Genomic DNA, 14,196 nt, shown 5'->3' with positions numbered 1-14,196 from the left:
AAAGTTACATTTTTAAAATTTTTGGGTTGTAAAAATAAGGAGAATTTAATTTTCTGCAGAACTGAAACTTTTTTTGGTTTAACTGCAATGCCATTGGCTACTTCAAGAAATGGTTTGAATTTCTTTCAGAAAAGGTTAATTTATTTTACCTGACATTTCAAAATGCTCAAATTTGTTACGATTTTGACAGCCAAGAAACATAAAATGGGTTTTTATGATAGAAATGCAAACCATATTATAAAGTAGCCAGTGGCATTGCAGTTAAACCTAAAAAGTTTCAGTTCTGCATTATACTAAATTCTCCTTATTTGTACAACCCAAAAATGTTAAAAATGTAACTTTGGCAGCTAATTATGCAAAAAGTATGCACTGTATATATTTTTCATTTCGTGAAAGTTAAACAATTTTAAAAGTCTAAAATTTGATCAGTGATTAATATAAATACAAAATCATGACCTGAAATGGGAGGCACCCCCTTAAGTAAAATCGGAAAAAATATTTCTTACATTAAAATAGTACTACATATTTTGGTTCCTACCATCTTCCTATAAATATGATGATTGCACTAAAAATTTCAAATATATCATGCTTTTAGCAGTGATGTAGTTAAGATATTTTTTTGTATTTTTTGTAATGAATTTTCTAAAAATATAAACATTTGTGTTACAATATAAAGTGTAGAATAAACCTACTGACATATGATACAATATGTTCAAAGGCAAAGGGTTAAATTTATCAAAACGTATAAATAAAGGTGGCTGGACAAATTTTTTTTATCAATTTATTTACAAAATTATTAACATAAATAGTAAGAAGCTTAAAATAGCTTCAAATATATGTACAAAAAACAAAGTAAGTAAATTTCAGGATCTCCTCATGGTTAACATTGTATTTATCTCCCAAATCATTCTTCGCAGGTGGTCAATGATCTCCTTCAAATGTTTATTCTTCACAACAACTTGCTGCAACAAATAAAAAAAAAATATTTTTAACTAAAAGTTATCAATTAGGGCAGTATTCCAAGATGTTTGGGTAAGGTAGCAAATTAACACTGCAGTGTTGTGACACAACTATAACTAGAGTCAAGATTTTGTGGTGTTATTTTAAGACAAATTTCGGTGTAAAGAAATAAAGATTTCGGTGTTATATGGTTTTATTTTTTTGCTCAAAATACCCACGGCAAAATTTTCTTGCTTTTCTGTACGACATGCAAATTTATTAAAACAAATATTAATAAACACTAAAACCTCATGATCTAATTACAATTAAGTTCATTTGCAAATTCATAAATTCAAACTTTTAAATAACTACTAAAAATTTCACGACTTAATTACAATCACATACACTACAAAATTACACAATTAAGCACTTCCAAAGTTACTATTAAAACGGTTTTATTGAAATGCTATCATAGTTAAATTTTCCGCATTTTCTGGAGTGAGACGTTGTCTTCTGTCACTAACTACCAGTGAGTACCTGGAAAATGAACGTTCTGCATCAACATTTGATGTTGGGAACCAGATTGCCCTTAAACTGGCTTGAGCAAATTCACTGTAGTCCCCTTTAAGGGAGCAAAGTACCTTTGCAACATCAATTTGGCTTGTTTCTGGCAATGAAAGTTCATCCTCAATTATTTTTTTGAAAGCAACATAGCCATGTATGAATGTATCAATGGGAAGATGGGAAACAGAAGGCAAGTTATGCAGAGACATCTGTAGGTTTGCATCTTCTATGCTAACCCTACTCACATTTCTTGGGTTGAACAGCAAATTAATGGCATTAAAGACTCTTAGACAAGGATGTCGTTTAACAGATGAGTTTTGCCTCAAACGCTTATGTTTCTCACTCGCGACATGTTTCACAAGCGTATCGCGTCTCTCGTAGTCTTAGCCTGCAGTTACAGAATTTGCACATTAAAATTTTATCACTGATATAAAATCCTTCGCTGGAAAATTCTTTCGATCGGTTACTGGCCGAAACCTTCGTGTTAGGCATTATCAAAAAAATTTTAATCACATAGGAAGAATTTAACCTCTCAATACGCAAAAACTTGCCGTGCTGGAAAGATCAAAACAATGGAGAATAGATGTGAATACAAACGCATACCGAATACCAACATACGTACGTGAAAATTAATACCGACATAAACATGTACTATTTATTATTTACAATCGTTACGTTAAGCAGGGTTAATTTTATTTTCGTAGCCTATGTACTTTATTTTAAATAAACAGTAAAAGCAATGCGGTTTAGTGTGTAATATTTTAATGATTAAAAACGTAATCGTAGAAAAACATATTTTGGACGTTTGTTATTTTGGTATTTACAGAAAGTGAACGGCGGCCATTGTATCATAGTTATCAACATCTTAAATTATTATGGTACACAAGATTACCGTTTAAAGAAAATATTACGTTAATTCCGAGACTTCATTTTAAAATCTATAATGAATCACCGTCGCATATAATATATATGGCTGCTAGTTACTGTAAGAAATATTTGATTGTGCTGAAGATGTGAATTGTCCTTACAGAATGGGAAAAAAAAACGTAAATAATCAGGATAGACAAACTTTCGTGACATATCGCGGATTTCGCACAATTTCGTTTTATTTCGTGTTTTCAAGCGGTTTTCGGTGTTATTTCGTTTTATCGCGCATTACCATATAATCGTGGCTCTAAACCTAACATGCGGGACGTATTTCAGAACGTGTCCAAACCAAATCCCAGTAACGGAACAGATTGACAGCCATGTTTTAATAAACAGTGCACTGCGCAAGGATAGAAACAATTGCACATCGCAGAATTAGCACGATACTTAATGTTTCTTTACATAACATTTATTTGTTTACATTTTCATAAGAGTAATGGAAGACAACCAAAATCAGTGTGTCTGGTTTACTAGGTCACAGATAGGACACCAAAATCTGTTCCCTAAAAATAAGGGAGATTGGCCGTGTCCTATCTAAGGGTTAGGGAGCGGTATTGTGCTCTAGGAATACAGTTAGGGTACAGGTGTAGCATAATTCAACACCTAAACCCTTACTTTTTAATCTTGGAATACCAGCCTCATATGTAAATCCAGAGTTACCGATGAGTAATAATGAAAACAAAGATAATTTTTTTTAATGCTACTGTATTCACACAAATCTAAGACACATCTCTCATTTGTGTTTTATTTCTTTAAAAGAAATTGTTCATAAGATGCACTTCTATTTGGACTATCTTTTTGTTCATAATATTTATAACTATAAAATTTAATGTAGCTATATTCTTGAGAACATCGGATTGAGAATCCCCCAATTCAATTCTTGCCTCTTTTCTAGTTTATGTACTATTTATAACAAGAATGATCTTATTTATAGACTCGTTACAAACTATAATAGAAACAACCCCAAGTAAAATTAATCGTGAGCAGAGTTATGTTTTGCTTATCTGCTTGTAATTTGGTATTTGTATTTTGTTCTTATTGTCTCATTCAGAATGTGAGTTTTAGCATCCTTGTTTATGTGTTTGTATTCGTCTGTCTTACGTTGTGTTGTGGCGCCTTCATGTGTGCGGTGCTGGCGGGTTATGTCGCATCTACTTGTGAGTGGTGGCTACCCGCACGGATTGTTCTCCTTGCGGGCGGAGCCCACCTTGCGTAGTGCAGACATGCTTGCGGTGCCTTGACACGGGCAAGGACTGCTTTCTTTGTGTATTTGTGTTGGTCTATGTTCGTGCCCACCTCAAAAGTTGCAAAACTGTTGGTGGGCATGCCACAAATTTAATAAATAAATAAATAATAAATAAATAAAATAATAAGTTTTTCTATTAATTTCTATGTACCTTGGAGAACTTCTTAACAGATATATTACTGTAATACTCCAAGGCCCCATCAAAGATGGAATTCAGCCTCAAGTGCAAAAAAAATACACAAATGTGCTCAAAAAACACTTGGCATACCATCATTACAAAAAAAAAAGACAATCCAAAGTAAAATATGCCACGAGTGATACAAGATTAGCCTTTGCTAATCACTTCATTAAAATTCTGACCTAAACTATATTTCCCCGACTATTCCCTAATTTTTCTGGGAATTCCAAATCCCCTGATAATTATAGGTTTTCCCTGATACTGGACACCCTGAATCATATTGTACTACAGCATGGTCCTTACATCCATGACTTCCTTGTTCTCCTCACAGGCCAGCCGGTACGACTCAGACATCTTCTTCTCGTCAGACTTCATGTCCCATTCCTCCTTCAAGGGGATGAGGCTCTATAACAAAATAAAACACCACGTCAGTCACTACACAAAGTAATATCAGGTAGCAACTGCCACCTACAGCCTCAACATTTACGTGACCATTTCTGACACATGTAATAAGATTCATGCTAAAGACAGCAATTTTTCAGTAACATGCTGTGACAATAATGTGTGTACAAAGTCATGTACAATAAAACTTTTGTAGTCAAATTATAACTACACCATTTATTGGTCTGGACATATTATTTTTATCATAAAATATATACTTTGATAATTTGGTACAAAAATATTATCATCATTTGGTATGAATAGAACGATTTTCCATTATGTATTTTGCACTCAGTAATTTTGCATTCAGCCATAAATAGCACATATTGAGCAGATTTTGCAGTGCATCTGATACATTATCAGTATATCCCAACAAATTTCAATGCTGATTTCACATCACGATGCACGCTCCGAGAACACACACATTTGAAAACAAGCCAAATCATCAAACATTATTCTTCAATATGCAAATGTCGATATATTCTGTGATTTAAGGAGAGTGTCCGGTATGGAGATATATAGTATTTGGTAATTTCCCTCCATTTTTCTAAACAAAGTTCTATACAACTCCATGGTTTCCATGTTTATCCATGAGTGTGCGGTATTGGGTTCTCTTGTATGCAGGGCTAGATTTTAAGGAATATTTTAACCTGCCCAACGGACAGGTGTAATCGAAAATTTGCCTGTCCGCCATCCAATTTGCCTGTCCGCTGTTTAACCCAAATAAAAAAAATTTCAAAGTCGCTGAAAAAGTGAGAAAAAAGGATTTTTGCTATATTTTGCACCTATTTTTATCACACACTTAACATCCTTATTTAATCATCATTTTCAGACGAGTCACTGTGTGAGTCACTGCACGAATTACTTGGCTGATTCTGTCTTGAACATCTTCGATAAGGAGGCTGAAAGGGTCGACGTTTTCTCTGAACATTATGATACCAGAGATTTATTGCTGGTGCTGGATCGAACTCACTTTCAGAAGGTGACTGTATTTGAACACGCATGAGGGCAGACAGTGTATCATCATTTAGACAGTTTCGCCAGTCTGTCTTTATAGACTTCATGAGCGAGAACCCTCGCTCACAATCTGCAGTGTGAGCTGGCAGGGATAGCACAAGATCAATGAGAGAGAGTACATTTTCATACTCAGTGTGGTATTTGAGATTGATATCACTCCAATTTGCTTTGGTTACTGGATTATACAGCTGGTAAACTGTGGTCTTTAGACTTGTCCATTCCAACTCAATCATTTCACACTTTACTCCATTATTCACAAGGGAGGGAGAAAAAAAGTGTATCAACCTAACAATGCAAGTGTCACCAAACTCTGGCTGAATGCTTGGTGGCCACGTTTTAAAACTACACACATTTGTAGCAGTCAGTAATTCACAGAGTCCAGTTTTCTTATCTCCAAAGCAAGATTCTAAATATTCAACAATTGTATTTATAACAGCTGTTTTCTTGGGTGTCTGCAAAGGAGCTCCTTTCAACTGCTTAGCTTCATCTTCAATTAATTTGTTGCAAGCACGGAGATGAAAGCCATCTTTGTCACAGAGCTTCTGCAACATGGTGATAGTATCACACAGTGACTTCTGTGTTTCTGCTACAGTCAAATAAGGATGTTGCAAAAGTTGTGAAAAGTAACTCAAAATGGAGGTTACATCGCAAAAGAAGTGAATATACTGAAAAAATTCCAAATTGTTCAGTGCATCTTCAATAAATTTGCATGAACCAGCAGTTGATGCATTACACGTTGATTCCTGGCGTAAATTTTCTGCAGTGAGGATAAGTGCAGGAACAATCTTGAGCACATTTGTCAAGGCTCGTTTGGTGTGAGAAACCCAACGAGTGCCTCCAACTCTGGTAGGTACGCAGAACTTGATTCTCAGAGTTTCACAATATTTTTTCAAGATCGCTTGGTGCACTGGACTGTGGTGGAAGAATGCATATAATTTGTTCAAGAAATTTTCCACTTTGAGATTCAATGGTGTTTCAGAAAGTGCAGCCTTCAATGCGAGTTCAAGACGGTGTGCTAGACAATGTATAGCAACCAGTGGTGGATCCAGGATTTTGGTTTGGGAGGGGCTTGACCCAGCTGAGGCTAGTCTTCATCAAGGCAAACACTAAAACAATAGTGGACCCAGATGCTTTTGGAGGGGGCTTGAGCCCCTTAGCCCCCCCTCTGGATCCGCTACTGATAGCAACCAAATTGGGCTGAATTGATTGCTTCAATTTGGTACTAACTCCATTATGCAATCCTCGCATCACTGCTGCACCATTACTTGCAAAGCCTACCAAATGCAGCTTTAAATCTGAAATGGTGAACCCACAATACTCATTTAAAACACACAATATGCAGTCATAAATCAGGGCTGCATTAGGCCTTTCTACATGTTTAACACCTACAAACTTACAATGTATTACCCCTTTAACAGCAAACCTTACATAAACAATGACCTGTTCTTATACAGCACTGTCTGTAGACTCATCACACATTACTGAAATATATGTGCACTTCTTAAGTTATTTTCCAATTCCTGGCGTTCTATTTCTGCAATGGAACCCAGAAATTCTTTGCACTTCTTGTCAGTGCGGTAAGTATTACCAACATCCCGGCCTTTCTTTGTGTCAAGTATACACTGCCAAACAAAGTCTGTGAAAGATCACCCATGTTTAGTCAGGGCATGAGACGTACGAAACAGTATTTCCAGTTTAGTGAAAACATTGTTTTGAATACTTTGTAAGGTCATCTCTGCTTTGGATTGTCCAGGTTTTGTCAGTATTGCATCTTCCATATCTTGAGACTTGTTGTGGGCACTGCTTGTAGCATGCGACGTTAGGTTTTCCTTGCGAAAACTTGAGCAGCCCGTAACAAAAACTGATCCAGATGATTTTGAATGCGTTTCGCAGACTTTGCAAAACATTTGTTTTGTTTCTGTGTCGTAACGAAACCAAAGAAACTCGGAACACCAAGACGTTAAAAAGGTACGGGACTGGGCGATTTTTGTCATATTTAACATTATATTCTGACTTGTCCTCGTCCGTTTTTCTTTTCTTTTCTGGTGGTTTTGAAGCCCCAGTAATGAATTTCCACATTGTGTAACGCAGTTAATTAAATACTTAAACAATCGCCGTGACAAGATAAACTGTACCGTGTCCTCTGTAAACAAGTAATGTTTATTTTTTGATGCAACAGTTGACAGGCGAATTTTCAAGCAGTCGCAGTCACTGCGACCACTGTCAGCTGCATTTGGAGTACGCCGTCAAATGTTAACCACGCGAAAACGCTTTTCTGTTAACAAACTATGTTAAAGTAGAGCAAGGAAATAGTAAAGTCACGATTTATAAAGACAATAAATTTAAAAAATTATATTTTGAAAGTATACAACGGTAAATTACGTAATTGCTGGCTGCACTGCAACGAAATTAATATTAAAACATGGCAACAAAAACAAACATCATCGGTGTGAGACGTTTTGCATCTCTAGCATACGAATACGACTATGTTACGTGAATCATAACGTGAACGTAAGATTTTAAGAATTATGATTCAGAAGATTTCAGCACGGTTTGTACATAACCTACTTTTTTTCCCCGCGGTATACAATAGCCAGAGTCGTCCGTCACAAAAGAGCAGCCATTATTGTTCATTTATAGATATTGTCGAAGACATTTTATTTGCGGTCGCGGTCGCATAAATTTTATTAATCACCTCTGCTGCATTAGTGCGTGCAAATAACCTCGGCGTCACAAGTTGCACCTGTCCACCGGACAGTTGCCTTTTTTATTTTGCCTGCCCGGACGAGATTTTGCCTGTCCCGGGCAGGCGGACAGGCGCTAAAATCGAGCCCTGCTTGTATGTATTTTCCATAGTTTGCAGTGTGCAGGGTAATGGACATCCACACTCTCTTTCCAATACCCAATTCCTGCCTCTTGCACTGCCCTTGTTTCGGTATGCACCGTTGGCAGATTCAGGCTGTAGAGAAATAAAGTATACAGCAAATTTTGTAATGTTTCAGAAAATAATAATAATTACAGAATGCAGTATAGCAAAATTTAAAATAAGTATTTAAGACATAATCATCTTCTTGTATTTCATCAAAATCACACTACTGTCAAACCTCAATAATACAAACCTGAAGGGACCATGATTTTGTAACTTTGCAATAACAAGGTTTACATTAATAATACTATTACAAAATTTTATCACAATTTTTATATAATTTCTAAATCACACTCAAAATAAAATATGCTCACTATAATATATACATACTCATTTATGTATTATAAAATACAATTTTAGGACAACTACACCTGTAGCTTAAAAATATATTACTTATATTTTTTTACAGTACTAAATTTAAAGGATTTAAGAAAGAAGAATAAAGCAAAGATTAAGAAATTACCTACAAAAATAAATATCAACATCATTTTCCCCAACCTGCAGAGAACCAAAGCAATGAATGGCATGTATTATTTTAGTTACTTTACATTGTTTCTTTACATTATTCTGGTATATTTTACTTCATGCAATTGTTTACCTTTGGAACAAAATCAACTTTGTACTACATAATACCCATACTTTTGTATTAAACAAATTACATAGTTCTGAAACTTCTATGTTAATTATAGGGACTGTGACAACACTTTGTATTATGATGAGTATTGTATTAACAGGGTTTTTATTTAATGAGGTTTTACTGTAAATAAATTTTACTTCTAACGAGACACAACTGAAAGTTGCCATCTTGGTTACAAATGCCTTTGTCAAATTTTTTTTTTTTTTTTTTTTTTTTTTTTTTTTTTTTTTTTTTTACAATTTACTTAACATTAACATTTTGATACTGTTCGAGCATAGCACATGATTTAATTGAATCTCCAAAAATTAATAGTGACAAGCTACTATAAATAGTTTCTCATGTTAAATAATTGACATTTAGTGATGAACAGTTTCAGAATGGCTACAACTGTAATGATATTCTCAATAGACACTAACTATTTTTAAAGCTTATATAAAAAATAAAGATAGAAAAAATGTTAAAACTTAACATAATTTACGAAAGTGTAAAAAATAAAATTTTTAGGGTAAATAAGCCATGTCATTAATTAGTTGACAGCAACTAATTTATGTCGCTGAGTAGTATCATTCTAGCAATGGTGTACTCTACTGCAACTGGGAGTGAGGCGCTCTAAAATACAAACCTCAATATGAGTGTACTCCATTCCTTGGCAGTTCTCGTTACACTTGTCGTAGATGAGCCTCAACCTCTTGAAGAGAATACGTAAGTTCTTCAGGTGGTCCTGTATCTTAGCCTTCTTCTCGGTGCTGGTGTTCGCACCAGGGACCGTGCCATTTGGGGGCTGAAACACCATCACAGGTGACTATCAGCATTGCACGTGCGCACTAAACACGTCAGCACAGTCAGCCCCCTTCAACTGGATCTTCGGAAAACCTTGGTGAATTAAGAATATGAATACATAGTAAATAAAAAAAACAATAAAAATAAAAAAGACCTGCATGATCATCTAAGAAAGCTAAAACACGAAAAAAAAATTAATAACTAAAGAATGCATTTTAAATTCACAAATTATTGATTTAATTGGTACACACAATTCTTACGGTACTGTAAAGCGAGCTAGTGTTTACTGGGACAATGATGCAATGACTCTTAGGACATGGGACATGGGACAATGACTCTTATCGAGTCAGCTCTACAAGTTGTAGGATGACGACGACTTCAACAACAAAAATAATAACGTAATGAACATGACATTGTTTCAGCAGAGTTCATTTAAAATATCTGAACTCACTTAATGAACTTTTTCTTTTTGAGCACTTTCTATTCTCAAGCTACAGAACACAACCAACACTGCAACAGACCTTATGACTTAACACTGTTGGTAATTAAAAATAGGGGATGGGAAATTCCTTTCTCCTAAAATCCCTTGTCTGTACCGTTGTTAAGTTTCCATTTCTACGGCCAGGTTTATGAACTACATAAGATCGCAAGATTCAAAAAGTTAAGCATCAAGCTTATAAAACGCCAGTTTATGAACTACAGTTTGGCTTGCGTTTCCATCTTCCACATTTGAAGTTGAGCGTTCTGAAAACCTTTGAAGACGCAGATGTTACGTGCTTAGAAGGCTACGATGTTCGTTCCTTGCGTGTTTTGTAAACCTGGTCTAACGGACCTGTTTATCTTCAAGACGTGTAAGGCCGCGATTAAAAAAAAAAAAGGCCAAGCGTGGAGCCCAACTTGGAAATGAATAGAGAAGTATGGTGGACCTGCAGGGTTTTCAAGACGGCGAACACCTCGCCGGTCCTGGCCACGATGTCCTGCACCGTCTCCTGGCCGAAGCGGCAGAGCGATGCAGTGTTGAACTCCTTGGACTGAGTGGCGTGCGGCGGCTGGGCGGCCCCCGGCTGCGGCACGCCCGCCTGGCCGTTCTGCCCCGCCTGCTGCGCGGCCACCTGTGCCACGCCCACGCCCGGCATCAGCACTCTGCATCGGAGTGGCACAGGGGCGGGTACAGCCCTTTCCGCGGCTCCCCGGAGAAAAGGGCCAAGCCAAAAAATGTCGGACTTTCAAGAAGTGGAAAAGAAAGTCTGAAATTACTTACAAGGACTTCGAATTGGTATCATAACGATTTTATGCAAATAATATATACATAATATACCTACATTTAAGTGAACACATAAAGAAATTCACGAATTTGGAATTAACTATGTATAAACTTTCTTCAATGACCTCTCCCAAAAAAAAAATATTAAAATTTTTGTACCATGGTCTTTATTTCCAGTTTTCCATATCAAATGTCCACATACCTGTCACAATTTTATCTTATTCACAATGATAACTTTGCAACATAAAAAACCCAAATTTACCCAGGAGCATAGCCAAGGTAAATTACTTGAAAAAAAGCACCTTTATTAATACCATTTTTTGTTAGAGAGATATAAGAAAATGAAATAATACCCATAAATGCAATATTTATGTACCTGACAGCTGCTTGCTGCACAAAAAATTTATAAAGCCAGAAATTACTAGATCGCCAACCGTGAATGCCAACTAACAGTTTATGAAAAGTAATTTAACTACTGGTGTTCAGATCTCGAAACAGATTCAGAAACTGTGAACTGAAGAGCCTTGCCAAAATCCCCAGAATTTCAAATATGTTTTATTCACCACAGCAATGATTATTATTATTATTTTTTTTTAAGTCTGATAAGTGATAGGCTGTAGGTAGACATTCTGAGAGCCCAGAGTTTCGCATGACAAGAGCATCTGAGAACACAGAGTTTGGCATGGCGTACGGCGCTACCTGCTGCTGCTGCTGCTGCTGCTGCTGCATCTGCATCTGCTGCATCTGCTGCTGCTGCTGCTGCTGCTGGGCCAGGCTCTGCTGCGGGTTTGCCGCCAGCCCCACGCCGTACACAGCTGGGTTCACCAGGCCTGCGCACAGCACGGCTTACACACCTTCTACAACGCTCTTGCGTTACGTGCTGAAAATACACTTCCAGTCCAGTCCAGCAATATTTTGCTTTAAAATGCGAAAAAGAAGTTTATATAGGTATAGGCAAATTTATTTACAATGTACACATACAGCGAAACCCCTTATTTACGTTACCGTTATTTACGTTTTCCCGTTATTTGCACTATATTCTTCAGGTCCCGTTTAGTTCCCATTTAGTCCAATACAATACTTTCACGCAAATTATGTCTCAAAAATCGAATCCATCCCGCTATTTTTCAGCATTGTACCCACTGAGAGTCAAATCGTCAACATCTAAGCTAGCCATAGGTCTTCCATTGATAGCTCGACCAACTAAAGGCCTTACGTACTTCATTATTTTACGGTCAGCATTAAATAGCACCATAGTATAGTCTGCTATTGTACACATAACTTTCGTGGGAAGAAATATTAAATTTGTCACAATGACTAATTAAGTCCCCAAGGATATTCTTCAGGAATTATTCCATATCATGTATCCAAGTTTATCCCTTGATCCTAATGGCATGATCCTGCATACGTTGTTCCAGTGATAAGCTACATGATGTTTGCTGTTTTAATTTAGTATGTCGAAAGATCCTAGACATAACCAAAATCAAATATCACAATACAAACAAATTTTGTAGGTCTTGTGGAAATTTTTTCTTTCGTATTCATTTTGAGATCATAATTCATTGTTATATCAGAAGTTTTTTTTATATGTAGGTACAGGATCTTTTGGTGTACTAAATTAAAACAGCAAGCATCATGTACCACAGGATCAACGTATACACGATAATGCCATCAGGATGAAGGGATAAACTTGGATACGTGATACAGAACTTTTACCGTTAATTATTTTATTTGTAGAGACAAGCAGTGACCAAATGTTATACAATTTATATGTAAAGAAATAAACATTTTTCATATAAGTTTTTCATTACTCCCTGGGTTGTGTATAATAATTTGTCCTTTCAGTTTTCTATATTTTTACGTAAGGCTCGTTCCACACAGGTGGAAACGTAAAAAAAAAAAAGGAAAGGTATCACGAAAATGCAAAATATTTTCGTTTAGCTATCCATCTGACGATTTCAGTGCAAGGAAATGTAATAGATACCAATTAATAATATTGTCTGAAAATTTTTTTGACCAACCAATTATTACAAAGTTACCTGGGTGTGAAAAAATAAAGTTAATGAAACTATAAAAAAAAAACATTCAATATTAAAATTACAATACATTAATTTAATCGAAAGATTTTTGAGATACATGGTCCGAGTTTACAAATATAATAAAATAAACCACAAGGTAAGTTAATCATATAACACTAGTCCAATGTAAATATTTCAGTACTTTTAAACACTTTTTAACATAGGTACTTCCTTAAACAAACATGACACCATGTCCTCAGCATCTAGCCCTATTGTCCCTATGAAGTAACGTAAATGTAAGAAATGGGCTATGCAAAGCTAATATGTAGGCTTCCGTGTCAGCATCATCCATGATTTATATATCCATGTACACCATCTGTAATCCATATCCACTTTCATGTCACTGTAGAATGGGCCTAAGAATGTATTTACATTGTGTGCCGAGGGCACAGCCAAGGGTAGACGTACAACTCACAGGAGAAAGAACCAGTGTGTGTCAGAGGAAGTGTAGAGTGAGACTGAGGGAGACAGTTAATTTGAATTTGGAATGGCCTAAGTGATGTAATAATTTTTAACGATGTTTCCTTTACTACGAATTAAAAGGTAGCCTAACACTTTCACCAGGAACACCTAATTCCTTAACATACGTAAGAGCAATAGCACCAAAGATATACAGATTTTTTTTGGACTTGTGCTCAACTGCAGCAAGATTTCAAAATTGAAATTACATATTTTGATTAAATGACATGCTATAACATGTTATTTTTCAAAAGGGTGATTTTTCAGAAATTTAATTTTTTTTTAATGAGTTAAATTTTTTTATCACCCAGACTGAGAACTAGGTACATTCTGTTCCAAATTAACTGAATCACCTGCTTGCTGTGGGGAACCGATCAGACCACCCATTGGTGTACCGGTCCCAAATTGACTTCTCATAGCTCCTTGCTGTGCGTTTTGAAACCCTGTTGGGTACGAATGCTGCTGGCCTGCCATTATTTAAGAACTTTATTTGTCTGACAAAATCAAAACGTAACGTGAAAACGTACACAAGATATCACACACCAATGTTTACCATCGAATTCCATATAGTGCACAATAAGAATAGAATGAAATTTTTTAAATAAAAAATATCGGCATAGACAAAGTATTACGTAGACGAATTTAAAACTTCTGTTTAGATAATCAATTATTGTTTTAAAATTTATCCGGAGCTCTAACAAAATCATCCCGTGTTAACATTAATACTATGTTTACTCACA

At 35.8% G+C, this 14,196-nt stretch overlaps 1 protein-coding gene across 1 annotated transcript; it reads right to left on the bottom strand.

Annotated features, from left to right (window-relative positions):
- Positions 1 to 766: 766 nt before the first annotated feature.
- On the bottom strand, positions 767 to 14,038 carry LOC134534286 (mediator of RNA polymerase II transcription subunit 30-like). Its single transcript, XM_063372611.1, has 6 exons — positions 13,810 to 14,038; positions 11,619 to 11,749; positions 10,582 to 10,767; positions 9,498 to 9,656; positions 4,158 to 4,259; positions 767 to 962 (listed from the first exon to the last, which is right to left on the bottom strand). The coding sequence occupies exons 1-6, from the start codon at positions 13,928 to 13,930 to the stop codon at positions 864 to 866; spliced, it is 798 nt and encodes a 265-aa protein (XP_063228681.1). The 5' UTR covers positions 13,931 to 14,038; the 3' UTR covers positions 767 to 863.
- Positions 14,039 to 14,196: the final 158 nt, after the last annotated feature.

Source organism: Bacillus rossius, chromosome 1, assembly GCF_032445375.1.
Source record: "Bacillus rossius redtenbacheri isolate Brsri chromosome 1, Brsri_v3, whole genome shotgun sequence".
NCBI lineage: Eukaryota > Metazoa > Arthropoda > Insecta > Phasmatodea > Bacillidae > Bacillus > Bacillus rossius.
The sequence above is the reverse complement of the archived record's forward strand: the minus strand, read 5'-3'. Positions and strand labels throughout refer to the sequence as shown.